Source organism: Anas platyrhynchos, chromosome 2 (assembly GCF_047663525.1).
Source record: "Anas platyrhynchos isolate ZD024472 breed Pekin duck chromosome 2, IASCAAS_PekinDuck_T2T, whole genome shotgun sequence".
Lineage (NCBI taxonomy): Eukaryota > Metazoa > Chordata > Aves > Anseriformes > Anatidae > Anas > Anas platyrhynchos.
Genome location: NC_092588.1, coordinates 75,514,409 through 75,528,293, shown reverse-complemented (window position 1 = coordinate 75,528,293; position 13,885 = coordinate 75,514,409). Strand labels below are relative to the sequence as shown.

The following is a 13,885-nucleotide window of genomic DNA, read 5'->3' as shown; positions in this document are numbered from 1 at the left end:
AGTCTACTAAAATTTTCATTACTCTTTAAAAACACTTTGATATGGAGATGGGCTGTGAAGATCAGTTTCCACTGGCTTTTATTTTTAATTCAACAGGAATTAAGGTGACTTAGGTCTGTGCAGCAAAACTGCACTGTGGTAAAAACAAAAGGAAAGCTTGTTCAGATCTTCCTTCACTTTCACAGATGAGAAAGGCTATTTTTTACAGAAATAAAATGAAATAGAAACAAAAAAATATGAACAAGTATGGCCATATGGTCAAGCTTCCACCTGCAGCTCATCAGGCAAAGCATCTTTGTCACAATTTCAGAAGTTACGTTTGTTTTTTTTTTTCTTTTCTTTCTTTGATGAGTAAAAGCTAATTTACTTAGATGGTTTACAGTTGCTAACTGAATGTTGCAGTTTCTTGTTTCAGACCTCATCTAAGGTCAGGTCATTTGGGAGTTTTATGGACAGCAAGAACAAAGTGCTAGACCTGACATATGAGAAGTAGAGAAGCAGCATCACCTTGCTAGAAACCTCCAGGCAAATTTTTCCTTTCTTATTTGAATTCAAATCCTTGGAGGGAGATCTGTTCACTGTACGTATGCAGTCCATGAAACGTACTGCAACTATCTCAAAGCTGCACACGAAAACAGCACTGCTCCTTGGGCACCCACCTGTAGGCAGTCCTGCTGGGAGGCTCCTTGCACAGGGAGCTCTGCTCATAAATCAGCTGCACTGCCTGCCATAAGCATAAACTGGGTCAATCTAGAAGTGCTTGCAGAAGATAAAATGGCAATAGTGAGTGAAAGACATTTCACAATCCTGCATCTTAGAGAAGAACAATTTGGGTGATAAATTTTAAGAGAAAGGCTGACGTTCATTCACCATGCCTCCTTCATTCATTGTTTTCCTCCTTTTTGTTCCTGGAAACCTCATATGCCTTACTGCTTCTAAAGTGTCTCTGTTTAGCATTAAATATTTCAATTTGATTCACGTTGTATCACTAACAGGATGATTGGGAGGTAATGTATGACAGTAAAGGCCTGCGGTATCTGCTTGTATTTTTAAAATTCAAAAGCAACTTTTTCAAAGTCTCCAGGCAGCTACGTTTCTTGTAACAGGTATGACTGGTGAGGCAGCTCTTGTCTGTCACATCAAATTACCTCGCTTTCTCAGGGAGTTTTTCACATTTATGTCATGGATCCAGTGCACTTCAAGGGAACTTGTGTGGAGACGAGTGTTGTAAATGCATTGAGACACCTGAATTCAGCCAGCTGCACACAGGTTATTTTAGCTCAGGTAAGGCGCTAACATGATTATGAAGTACCTAGTTCTCAATTAAGGGTCCTACGCCACAAGCAATTATGCTCAGGAATACCTTTGCACATGGCTAGCCCTGTTGTACCTTCATGAGGAAGAATATTTCTGGCTGAGAAATGCCCACAGCCCATGCGGCAGCAGGAGAAAACACCACCAATGCCAGAAGCAGCAAAACAAAGCAAAGCAAAACTGGTAGCAGCATCCTTCCCATACAGGAGAGGCAGATGGCCAGGAAGATTCAGCCCTCCCCTAAGTCAGCGGCCAGAGGACAGCAGCTCGACATGGGATGGTGCAGGTTTTGCTTTGCTTTTCTTCCATCCATGCCTAAAGGCACTTTTACAAGTACATGGCTGGTCTTCCCGTTTCCCAAGCAAATGGCATGCCAAGATTTTTTTCACAGGAGCTACAAATAGCAAGACACCTACTAGGTTTTCTAGAAAAATGCCAAAGACCTCCTTTTATTCTTTTCAAGCATAATGAATGTATCCAATTACTTGCCACTTTTCCTCTTCATAAAACTAATAACAACATCGCACGTGCCAGCCTGCCCCTCTAGTAGCAATACAGACCAAACTTCCCTCCAGGGCCTCATTTTGGGCAGTGGTGGTGGCTGGCAAGTCTCAGCATCAGTGCTTGCCTACTTAAGGGCTGTTTCAAAGACTGGCCCTCATGTACAGAGAGGCAAAAGACAAAGAAACAAAAACAAAAGCAAAAGCCTAGCACATATGTGAGAGGGTTTTAACATATCACCAGATCAGCTGCCCAAGTATTACGGGGTCGGGCTCGAAACATTATACATCCGAAATGCGTGAAGCAACAAAAGCCTGACCGTGAGTCATTCCCATTTTGAATCAGCTTGCTTTCAAATTACTCCCCGTGGAATTTAACAGACATAATAGAAAATAATAGAATTGAAAAATGGGAACTATTTCCACATTGTGGGTTTTTCCCATAGTGGCTGCGATTTGAATTGCTAATTTGCTGCCAGATGTGCAACTACAGACTCTGTGACAACCATTCCCTTCATATGGTACTTAATTATTTCTTATTGTAATATTCTGGGCATGAAACAAAATTATACTTAGCCCAGGTTGGAGGGATTTTGGTTTTGTTTTTAGTGGCGGAACCCTTTGAGACGGATAAATCCATATCTATGTGGCAAAGCATTTTAAATAATTTAATAATATAACCTTCTGAGAGCAGCCTTATTTATGAAAGGAGATTAAAGGAGAACTCCTGTCTCCAATAAAGCCAGTAAGAGTTCCTCATGGCTTGCACATACTCCAGAGATTTTGATTTCTATTTTAAACACTACCAGCAGTTTTTAGTAAGTGGCATTTGTGCAGCTATATTTGACTCCACAGTACAACAGGAAGAACGCACAGAAAAATAGTTAGCCATTTGTTAAAAAGCCTGAAATAAATGACAAACTAGGAGAACCACTTGGGTCTCGTCCAAGTGCTAGATATGTGGACACTGTTGGCCCATTCCAGAGGGGCAGGGTGGACGTGAGCTGGGCTGGACACATCCTCCAGTGCCAGAGACCATCTCCTTTGGCCACGATCACACAGCCTGTGCTTATCGAATGTGTCCCTCTACATTAAAATGCTGCCAACTCTTTCCAAATCAATCTTTATTGCCAAATTAGCAGTGATTTTTACTTAATGATCACATATCACTCTTCTGTAGAGGAAGAAAATTGTGTTTTAATGAAATGTAATTTAAAATAAACCTGATATGCATTAAGCTCATCTGGCTCTAAGCAACCAACACCTGTAAAGTAATGCAAGAGTTACTATTGAATCTCTCTGAAAATGAAGTCCTACTCACATAGGACAGTACTGTGATAAATTACCTGATTTTTGCTGGTCTGTGTTGCACAGTAGTTATTACCACTATATATAACAGGGCTTTGGTTTTTTTATCTTCTAGCATACGACTTCTTGAACAGTAGGACAGATTTTGAATGTAACAGTACCTGCTGAAATGTCTGAATAGATCCAACTAGGTATTTTGATTGTATTCCTTGTTCAACATTTTTCAGTATTTATTTTCACAGTTTATATTATTCCCAAGCACATACAGAAGATCACATGACTAAAATTATTATGGAGAAAAAAAAAAAAAAAAAAGCAATTCCTGTGCCACTTGCGAAAGAGGCACATACATATTTCAAAACCATTTTGAAATGTCCCCTGAAACCCAGAGATAAGCCAGACTGAGTGGAAAACAAACACATCTCACACATCTGAGAAGTGTACTAGCGGAAGGAAAAGCAGTAAGAGCCTCCTGCTGGGAGGGATGCCCAGCTCTTCCCTTCAACATGGCAGTGGTGACAGTGGTCCTTCAGAAGCCAAAACCCAAATCACTACTTCCAATACTACTGGGAGCAAAGGACATGAAGATAACTCAAAATTAAACTCTCGATGACTCTGAAAGATGTGGAATGAGAAACTGTTGTTACCCTCAGCCTTTACCCAAATCCATTGTTCCCATGCTGTTTCATTTTAGCAGGAAACTCTGAATCCAATGCCTGAGATGGAAGCATTTATTTTTCCTCTTTAAATGTCATGCCTCAAGACCAAAAACCTTAGTGTACAAGGACCCACTGGTACTTAGCTCAAAGTTGAATTCTGGAATTTTTGGACTTTTGTATCCCCATCCTTTCCCAGTGTACTTGAAGCTCCTATAGCCTACTGAAACCCAACAGGACCCAGTTTTTCAGAATGAGTAGATGCTTCTTAACAGTGACATCTTGTTTAACTTCCACTTTTTTTTTTTTTTTTTTTTTTTTCTGAAAGATGGTATTGCCATGCACTTTGTTTCAGGTCAGGCATGAGGTCTGAAAAGTGAGGAGGAGCACTCCTTGTCCAAAGATCTGAAATACCCTTATGGTCAAGCATTTGTGCTATCTTAGACACATAGAGAAGTGTTACTGGAAACTAAAAACTTTTATAATCTACATTAGATATCTTAGTCATTGAGGAAGGCAGAGAACAACATTGCTCAGAGACGAATCACTTCCACTAGTTTACATTTTAGTATGCCAGGTGTCAGTAGAGTTGCTGGAATCAAAACAAGGGGATTCTCCACACAGTCACACATTCTTTAGATATGTCATTGCTCACTGAAACTGAATGAATGGCTCAAAAATTAATGTTTTAATGCCACTACAAAACAGTACAGACCTCCAGCTTCATTTCATTTTGGTCTTATCCTCTTTGAAAAAAAAAAAAAATCTGTTAATGAAAATACACATGGCACAGAAAACCTAAGGCAGCAAGAACAGCAACTGAATGCTTTGGGGAATGTGAATTTTTGTATAGTTTTGTACTAGTGGAAGATGCCCCCCTACTTTTTGATGCTGAATTTGCAGCAGCCATGCTGTCTATATCCCACATGTAAGTTCTTTAAAACACTCCTCTTAAACATCTTCATATTAGAATAGTTCTTGAGCTTCAAGTTTCGTGGTTGTTTTATTCCTAGAGGTGAATCATTACTGAAAGTTGATGGCCATCCCTCGAAAAACTTCCTGCCTTTTTGCTCTTTGAAAAGTACTGAACATCTCTGACATGTTTCAGGACGCACAAACTCTGGCACAGATTTGATTTTATGCTGGAAGCATTAAGAAAATTTGATCCTTCCTCTGAGGTTTTTAAGTCCAAAGCGAAGTCCCTTTTAAGGCACCTTTGACACTACTAATGATCTGTGCAAGACTTTCTATGGAGCTGAAAAACAGAACTACAATACTTAAATTGAAAGGAGGCAAAACAGAACCAGGAAGAAATTATTAAAAATTGTTCGTTTCCTGCTACAAGAAGATATATGACAGCTAGGATAGACAGCCAAAAGGAAAAATAGCCTTCTATTTCGTGTCCCAGGATGCTTCTACAGATTTCTTGTCCTGTATCAGGCTTCAGTTTAAAACCTAAGTCTTTTGTGTTGGAGTCCTTAGCCCCACCATAAGCAAGGAGGAGAGCACTATCACTGTCTTTTTCCGTATCCTTTATTATAGGATTTAAAACAGAATTTTCTAAAGACAATTGTTCTTAATGGATTTTTCTGAGCTTCTTTTTCCCTTTGCCTCTTTCTTTCCTCCTGTTCTTTTAGACCTATTTTTTTTTTTCAGTTTCAGCAACAAAAGGAACTTTTGTCTGAAGTTGCATAGATATCTATAATACCTATGCATTCCTTCCAAATAGCACTTTTAAAATAGCAAATAGCAAACTACAAGAACTTGACATTTATCTAAATTCTGAAATTTGGAGAGCAGTTTATGCCTCAACAAAATTTCAGGGAAAGGAACTTAGGAGCATGTAAGTGAAAAAAATTAGTGTCAGTTTTCTTTCTAGAGTAATTCCTCCATAGTCCCCTGTCAAGAATATGAACTTGCATTTCCTAAAGGATGAGGAAATTAGCAGTGTCATGTTGTGCACAGTAAAATAAACCTGAAAGGTTGTACTGGAGAAATGCAGTAAGGCTTAGTAAGGTTACATTTCTTATCCGTGTTACAGACATGTTCTACTGAAAACATTATTATAAATCTGTCATAATTATTAATGACAAATCTCCCAGAAATCAGTCTCATTAGAATACCATTAGACTCTTAATGTAGCTATACTTTATTACATCTGGAGTAAACCTGTGCTCAGCTGGGTAACCAGGATCGTCACTGAGGAGCTCTGCAAGTCCAAATACTTAAGACACTGATGTGAAATACCACTTATATTGGAACAAAGGATTTTTATGACCTTTACTTCTGGGCTACTGCCCAGCTGAAATCCTCTCTCCTGTTCAATCCACTTTACAAGAAACAATTTGTCAAAATTCTTCAAGGAAACTGCTCTTCATCTGTTTTATTTAATAGCTGCATTGCTTGAAACCAGATTAAACTCGTACAAGTTTCTCATGTTGATGACATCTTCAAATCTGAATCGATCAATTCCACTAAGTTGCTTCTGTTAGCGAATGCTGCTTTTGACACTAAGTACGAATCATGCCTTACTACCTGCTTAATGAGTGGAGGATGCAGTGGGTCTCATTATGCATTTACAGTGGTCTGATAAAGGGTTTCCATTTATTTCTAAGCACCCTCATAATCCTTATTAACTGTTCTCTTGACTCCGTAGAAATAATGTTCCATGTATATATCTCTTCTACATTATTTTAAAGAATATGTGTCTGTGCCAGATTTAGAAAGGCATTAGTCACCTAACAAGGGCAGGCAGTCATCTAACCTGCCTACACTATCCTGATGATGCCTCCAAGTGCCCGTTTGTATCAGGCTGGTCCGTGCTGTGATTGTTTCAACAAATTCCCTCTTAGCCTATGACTTCATATTTTCCATGGTCTATCCACTCCTTTTTGATGGCTTTGCTTGAACTGCAAATACAATATTTGAAGGGCTCACAATTCACTTTGAGATGTTTCTGTATTTTGCCATGTACTATTCCTTGCTTTGTTTTGCTCGCTCACTTCCTTTTTAAATATGTAAATATCCACAGGGACTTTTTTTTGGTGTATTTGGGTATTTCTGTACTATTTTGAAGGATTAAATTACACTACTTTTGCCTTTAGGGTCTCTTTAAAACTAATTCCACCCTAAAAAATTCCCTTTTATGGTTTAATGTCATGATGTTAAGTTTCAATGCAATCCCTCCCATGAGAATACCTTTCATGAGAGAACACGAGGGAACTGAAACTGCCTATGGAAATATGAAAAATTTCCCACAAGCGTAGCAGATGACATTTTTTTTTCTTTTTCTGACATGGGATGACTTAGACACCATGTGCCACAACAGCTGAAAGTAGTATGCGACAGACAACTTTATCTCCCACTGCAAAATACTGCAGTCCTAATTTCTCATTTCTACAAGTTCACGTCGTGTAGACAGAACAAACAACAAACAACCACGTTACATGTTACACAAGTTCTGGCACTTTTAGTGATACACAATTTTCTGGAACAGCCTTATCAAGCCCAGTACCCTCTTGCCCAGGAACTGGGAACCACTAGCTCCATGTCCCCCTCAGCCAGTCACAGCTTTAGAAGCACAGCCTTTTGGCAAAGGTAAATTCAGGTGTCATCTCCATGGAGTACTCACCATGCATAACTCTGTGAAGGGTAACAGTACCTAAACTAGCTTGGAAACCTGAGGCAGTCCAGCTGTGGCAGCACACAAGTCTATGGGCTATTTTGCCTTGCTGAGGAGCAGTCTGCAGTGCAAGGCAGGGAGAAAAATAAATGTTTTATGCCTTGAATGCTGTTACAAGTCCACCGAGGAGACTAGGTGAGCAATGCCATTCTGAAACATCCTTTTACAGCCAGAAACTCGCAAACAAATCTAGGTTGCATTATGTGAAACATCTCCGTTCGATTCAGGGGGTCAGTCTCTGGTTCCCTCCTACGCATCCTATCTGCTTCAGGAAGTGTTCACGGTGCCCAGACAAGGAGGGCAATCTCCGTAAACTCTCTCAAAGGCCAGCAGAGAGAGGCTCTTAAGCAGTGGCTTGAGGGTACAACAAACAGAGCACAAGCATAACAGACCCCTGAAACACCCCCTGGAGAAATCCACTGCTCTCTGCTGAGTAGAGAAGGAATGAGCAGAAACCTTCTTCCTAATTCATGCACTGCACCATGGTGCAGACCCCCAGTGGGAAACTTCTCTCCTGCTCCTACTTCACTGGACTTATTGCCATGGCTGGCACAACCCCACATTCTCACAATCTTTTTAGGTAGGTGTCTAGACAGTACATTGCTACCTTGCTTTGCTTATGGAGTACAGCGACTTGCAGGCATTTGAAGCATTGTTGTCTCTCCCCAGGTATTTATTCTTTTGTTTTTTTCTACTTAACATCAGCTGCTAATGAGAGGGGAAATCAAAAGAAACTTAGATTGCAAAGAATAACAACAACCTTGGAAACTCTGTTTTCTTCCTTCAAAAGAAAAAGGAGAGAAAGGCCGAACAAACAGATTCAGACCTGTTTGATGACAGAGCTACAGAACTATCATGCCTCAAAGCACAACCTGCTACAGAGCAGTACAGACTAACTGCATCCTGTATGAAGCATTTATGAGAAAAATTAGCTGTGCTCCTAGATGGATTTAAGAATATTTTCGAAAGGAGAAGTAAGAGCTCAAAAGCTGAGACACCTATATTATTTTGTTTCACACCTTTTAAAGGGGAGCAACTAAGATCACAAATATGCAATCTCCACTGTATAATGGTGTACTTACAACATTAAGGCGTTTAATTCCAATTGGTTTTCAAGCAGTGGTTCCTGGTTATGTGTGGAGCTGGGAGAAAGACCCCCTGAATACTGACATAAAAATGAAAAGCTGAAGAAGACTACAACAGAACATTTTTACACATATATCAACTCTAAAATATGGACCTTCAGCATACATAATAAAACAGATTATACAACTTTGGTAGCTGACACAAAACCTTTTTGAGGATAAGCAACAGTGATTATTTTAAATCTGGCATGGGGATATTCTTTGCCTTCTTTTTCTCCCTTCCTTGATTGACTTCTCTGTTGTCATGGCTCTCATTTTGTGGTTAGGTAATACCAAATTTTGAAATTCTTTTTTTCTGAGTATACATAATCCTTGTCTCCAGACAGGATTTAATATTATGTTAAACTTATGAAATGGAAATACCTGAAATCCTGAAAATGTGGCCATTAAGGAGAAGTCCCCACACCACCTGGTGAAAAGTCTGTCATTATCTGGATGGTGTTTTGGTCCCAGTCAGGTCAAGAGATTTCACTGGAACCAAGATTTTATCTTCTTATATATATTTGCAGAGCCCTCAATGCTGCCAGTGTGAGGCAGGTAAACACAGTAAATACTGCCAATGTGAAGCAGGTAAACATATTAAGGAATGAGAGGCAATCCTGCCTGATCTGCAATTAGTATATTATATGTTGTCATAATTGTTTTCCAAATATTTTGGCATGAGACCTGCCAAGGCGAGGAAAGAGAGGAGGCCTTTCAGGACTCCCCACTCAGGAGCAGAGGATGCAGGGATGAAGCATTTCAGGAACATACACAGACAATGGTACAAACTGCTGTTCTCTTCATGGCAATGAAAATGAGACAGTCTTCAGGCTACATGTGGTGACTAATAAATTGGGTGTAGCGAAGTCTGTTTTACTGCAGGAAGGTGAATTTAATGAAAGCCTGTGCCTGACAGGTGGTTCCTGTGCGGGAGATCCTGCAGCTCAAAAACCCAGCGTGGGAAAAGTCAGCTCCTGCAGAAAGCCTGCAAAAAGTCACTGTTTAGACTTGGAAAATAGACTCAAAACAGACAATTGGTGTATTTCAATAAAAAGATCAAGAAAAAATATGTATGAAGAAAGGTTTCCTCTGGATCTTAGCATTTTTGGAAATAATTTCTTCCAAATCTTAAATTTACACATGGAATCACTTCAGGGCTGGGGTCAAAAATTAAAAACAAAACAATGCCAAAACTCCAGATGTTTGCTTCCAAATTCATTTTAAGATTTTAACCCTTAGGAAGTTTCTTCCTCATGTTATATTTTGAGATTTAGGTTTAATTACTTTGGGAATCAAAATATGGCCTTGTCTTACTACAGTTACTTATTACACATTTTTTTTTATTTTTTTTTAAAAATAATGAATGTGAAAATGCAACTGCACAGTACAAACATTACAGAAGTTATCAGATCATAGACGTGAAAATAGTCACTTTACTCAGTTGGACAGCCTTCCCTTCACCATCCCATTTCTCATGAAAAGTTTTCTTTCTCATGCCTCACACAGAAAAGAAACAACATTTCAGAAGAAATGAAAGTTCACCTTATTTGTTCCCAGTGTAAAAAACAAAAACAAAAATAAACCAAGAACGTTAAAGGTGCTTTCCAATAAATGTAAGATGTAAGATAGCATTGTAAACAAACAGCATCCTGGCCAAAAAGAAGACTGCAAGTTAATATTGAAAATATGAGCAATTAAAAAAAAAAAAAAAAAAAAAAGGAGCTAGCACAAGCAGAATATGATATGTAGCTTCTTAAGTTACTTTTTGGCAGTACAAATAAGTTTTGTTTATGTGTAATGTGCGATGATTTTATATAACTTGCAAATTTAACAGAAGCAAAAATTCCATGGGAAAAAGAAATTGCTGAGAGAAACTTAACTTTTGTCAGGTAAAATTCCCCGAGAAATGTGGCTTTTCTATTGCAAAATAATACATATTTGCCCTGATTTTCTGAGCAGCAGTGGCTGGGGAAAGTACTGGCAGTAGATGCACAAAATCCGAAGAGGAATATGTTTTCTTGTACATTTTATTTAAACCCAATGCAGAATGCACTGTGGTTTAACCAGGCTGCCAGCGCATGGACTGATTCCACACAGGGCCTGAAAGAGGGTCCAGGAGTCCTGCCGTGGGGCCAACAGCTTCTAGCATCCCATTTTCATCAGTCCAAAGAGTCATACTGCCATGCTCTGCATTGCTGTCTTTAGGTTACTTCTGTGTGGGGTCCTATCCCCTCAGGCAGAGGGAGGATTGAATTCACAACCCCCATGTCACCAGTGAGGCTTCCAGAAGTCACTGAATTCCAGAATTTCTCTTACTTGTTGGTTTTGTTGATTTTTTTTCCCACCAAAGTGTCCCCGAAGGGACAGCTCCAGGCATTTTGTGCCAGAACTGTCTCCACTGCCACACATTTCTCAGGCCTTGATGAACCCACGCCAGTGGAGGTCAGTGGCCATGGGTGGGGCTCAGGCCCAGGCCAGCACCACATGCACAGGCCTGAGCCTCATGCATGGGGTGGAGGGACCTGAGCAGGGCTTTCAAGACCTGCTCCAACATAGGCTTAGATCTCACGTGATACCAGCAAGGAGTGTACCTGCACTATACCTTGCCTTTGGCAGAAAAGTAGATCTAAAGCATTTCTACACTCTGCAGCTCCTTCCCGACCCCACGGCATAGTTGGCTGCTCCTTGCATGTGTTAATACAACTTGTTGCATTGGCAGCTTTTGTAGAAATAGACTGTGAATTGAATTGCTGAAACAGTTGTATTAAAATAACCTTTTGGGGAGGGAATGAAAGATTCTTTGTAGGAAAAATCCTACAGGTAAATACAATTAAGACCAAAGAAAAGTCCATCTCTGAACAGGCCCCAAGCCAAATTCTGTCTTATTTGCCATGCAAAGACCTCTTAAGTTGCCAAAACCCGCAAGTCACTTGCCCAATTAAAATCACTCAGGCTTTCTTCAAAATCTTTTTGCTTCAAAATCTTCCTGTTACAGAGTAGTCACAGACATTTTTTAGAGATTCTTCATGCAAACAGCAATTACGCAAATTACAAATAAAAATTACGTAGTTTCATTAGTTTCAATATAAACTGTAGAAGAACAAGTGATTGGAGTTGCTCTTGCTAATTTTCTGTGTAACTCAAGTGTCCCAGCTGCACATTCCCATAAAAGTTTAAAAGTTTTCACTTTCTGACTTAGCGAAACACCCTTCCAGCCCTGCAGTTAGCTAACTAACAGCCAAAAACCAAATCACAGAGATTGCAATGACACAAGATCCAAAAATAGGCTACAAAGCGAATAGGAGGTGAATTCCACCAAGTCTGACTGTAGAGCAGGAATTCCCCCAACTCTGCCCCCGGCGTCCTGGGAACCGAGAGCAAGCTGAAAGTTTTAGGAGAGCTGAAGAGAAATAAACACAAAGCAGAAAGGGGAAGGCAGGCTTGGAGCAGTTTTCCAGATTCTCGATGTGACAAGGGGAGGGACGGGATGGCGAAAGGGAAGCTTTGGTCCTAAAGGAGAGATCCCAAAGGGGCAGCCTCGCCCCCCAGCGGGCTGCCCACCCTGGCGGTGCGGAATTTCGGCTCCCCCACACCTCATCGTTACCCCACGGGGCTGCGGACCCCAAACCCGAGCGGCTCCCCCCCGTACCCCCCAAATCCCGTCCCCGGGCCGTGCCGGGCTGCTCACCCGGCGGTTGCGGTCGGTCTCCCGCACCTCCTCCTCCTCGGGGCCCTGCCGGATGAGTGCCCGGAGCACCACGGCGTTGTTGGTGCAGCAGGCTCGGAAGAGGCTCAGCGCCTCGGGGCTGTCGCCGTCGCCTTGCTGCAGGGACCAGCCGTCCTCCGCCTCGTCCTCCAGCCCCCCCGGCGGGTAGAAGGAGTCGTCCGAGGCGATGCTGCAGGTGTCGGGCAGCTCGGAGAAATCCTCGTACTCCTCGCAGTCCTCTTCTTCTTCCTCTTCCTCCCCCTCCTCCTCCTCGTCGCCCTGCCCCTGGCCGGCAGCCCCCTCCGCCCCCTGCTCGGGGCCGCTCTCCGCCTCGGGCAGCTCCTTGCCGGAGCCCGGAGCGGGGCAGACCCGCTCCCCGGCCAGCTGCCCCCCGGCCCCCGACAGCAGCACCATGTCGACAGCCCTGTCGCCGACAGCCCTGTCGCCGACACCCCTGACACCGGCACCCCGGCACGCCGTCTAGGCGTCCCGGAGCCTGGGGGGGGTCTCGTCGCCCCCTGCCCGCCGGCCGCCCCCGGGCCGGGCCATGCCGCTGAGGGGATCCCTCCGGGTCCGGGAGGGAGGGGAGAGGGGTTTGGGAGGCAGGTCTGGGGTTTAGGAAGGGCGGCGAGCAAACTCCCGGCCCGTAAGCCGATCAGCATCTCTCGGAGCAGATTGGGGCTTGGGCTTAGCGCGCTGACATCAGGGACACGTCTGGAAAGCGATTTGCTCCGGGGAGGCGCAGCTAAAAGACGGGGAGAGCCTCGGAGGAGAGGGAGCGGCGGGACCCCAGCCCCTGGGGCCGGAGGGACCCCCACAGGCAGCCCCCCAGAGCCCCCGAGCCCGGGATGGGCTCGTCGGGGAGGGGGAAAGGCGCCCGGAGCTGCTGGCCGAGGGGGGGAGGAGGGCAGTTTGCAGAGCTCTGGGTCGGGAGGGAGAGCTCACTTTCCTGCGAGCAGTTCATGAACAGAGAAAGCACAGCACCGACAGCTGGACACGTGCAGGCAGATGCCAGGCACATAGTTTCAGTGCAAGCCATCGAGAGATTACTTGGGGAGCAATCGTGCGTGCGTACACCGAGCTGTCACAGTGCCACGGTTCCTCTGTAGCCTTTCTCCCTTTTCAAGCTCCTTATCAGCACGACTCTCTGGCAGCGAGAAGGTGGGAGAAAGCCCACGAGCCAACCCAAACGGGGCGTTTGGTTTCTCCCACAGCAGTTTGAAGTGAGCCTGGGGTATATGAGAAGCTTTAGCTGGTCCAGGGACCAAGTCCCTGCCTGTCTGAAAGGAGAGAAACAAGCTTTCTGTGTGAGGTGAGGCAGGGCATGAGACACGTCTCTAAAATTAAGAGTATGAATTGAAGGGAAAGCAAAGGTACGTGTAAAGGTGTCTGAGCAGTGAGTGCTTGTAATCTTGCAAGAAAACCTTGTGCAAAGCAGATGTCTCCATTGATACCAAACCCAGCAGCTTCTTGCCAATGCCTGGCTGGGGGGTTTAGCCCAGCATCTAGCAGATGGATATCTGTAATCAGAATTAGCAATAAATAGCTCCCCGATTGGCTGCCTCTGCAAAGAGGCTAAACTGGGAAGAAAT

The 13,885-nt window shown here is 43.0% G+C and overlaps 1 protein-coding gene across 3 annotated transcripts in view; it reads right to left on the bottom strand.

Annotated features, from left to right (window-relative positions):
* ANKRD33B (ankyrin repeat domain 33B) overlaps positions 1–13,885 on the bottom strand; it is a 62,387-nt gene extending 48,502 nt beyond the window's left edge. For all 3 annotated transcript variants that reach the window (XR_011807712.1, XR_003495486.3, XM_027451734.3), the window contains exon 1: positions 12,276–13,885. Coding sequence is in view for 1 of the 3 variants with exons in the window: in XM_027451734.3 (XP_027307535.1) it covers positions 12,276–12,707 (432 nt within the window). In the remaining 2 variants the exon portion in view is untranslated. The remainder of the gene's footprint in view (positions 1–12,275) is intronic.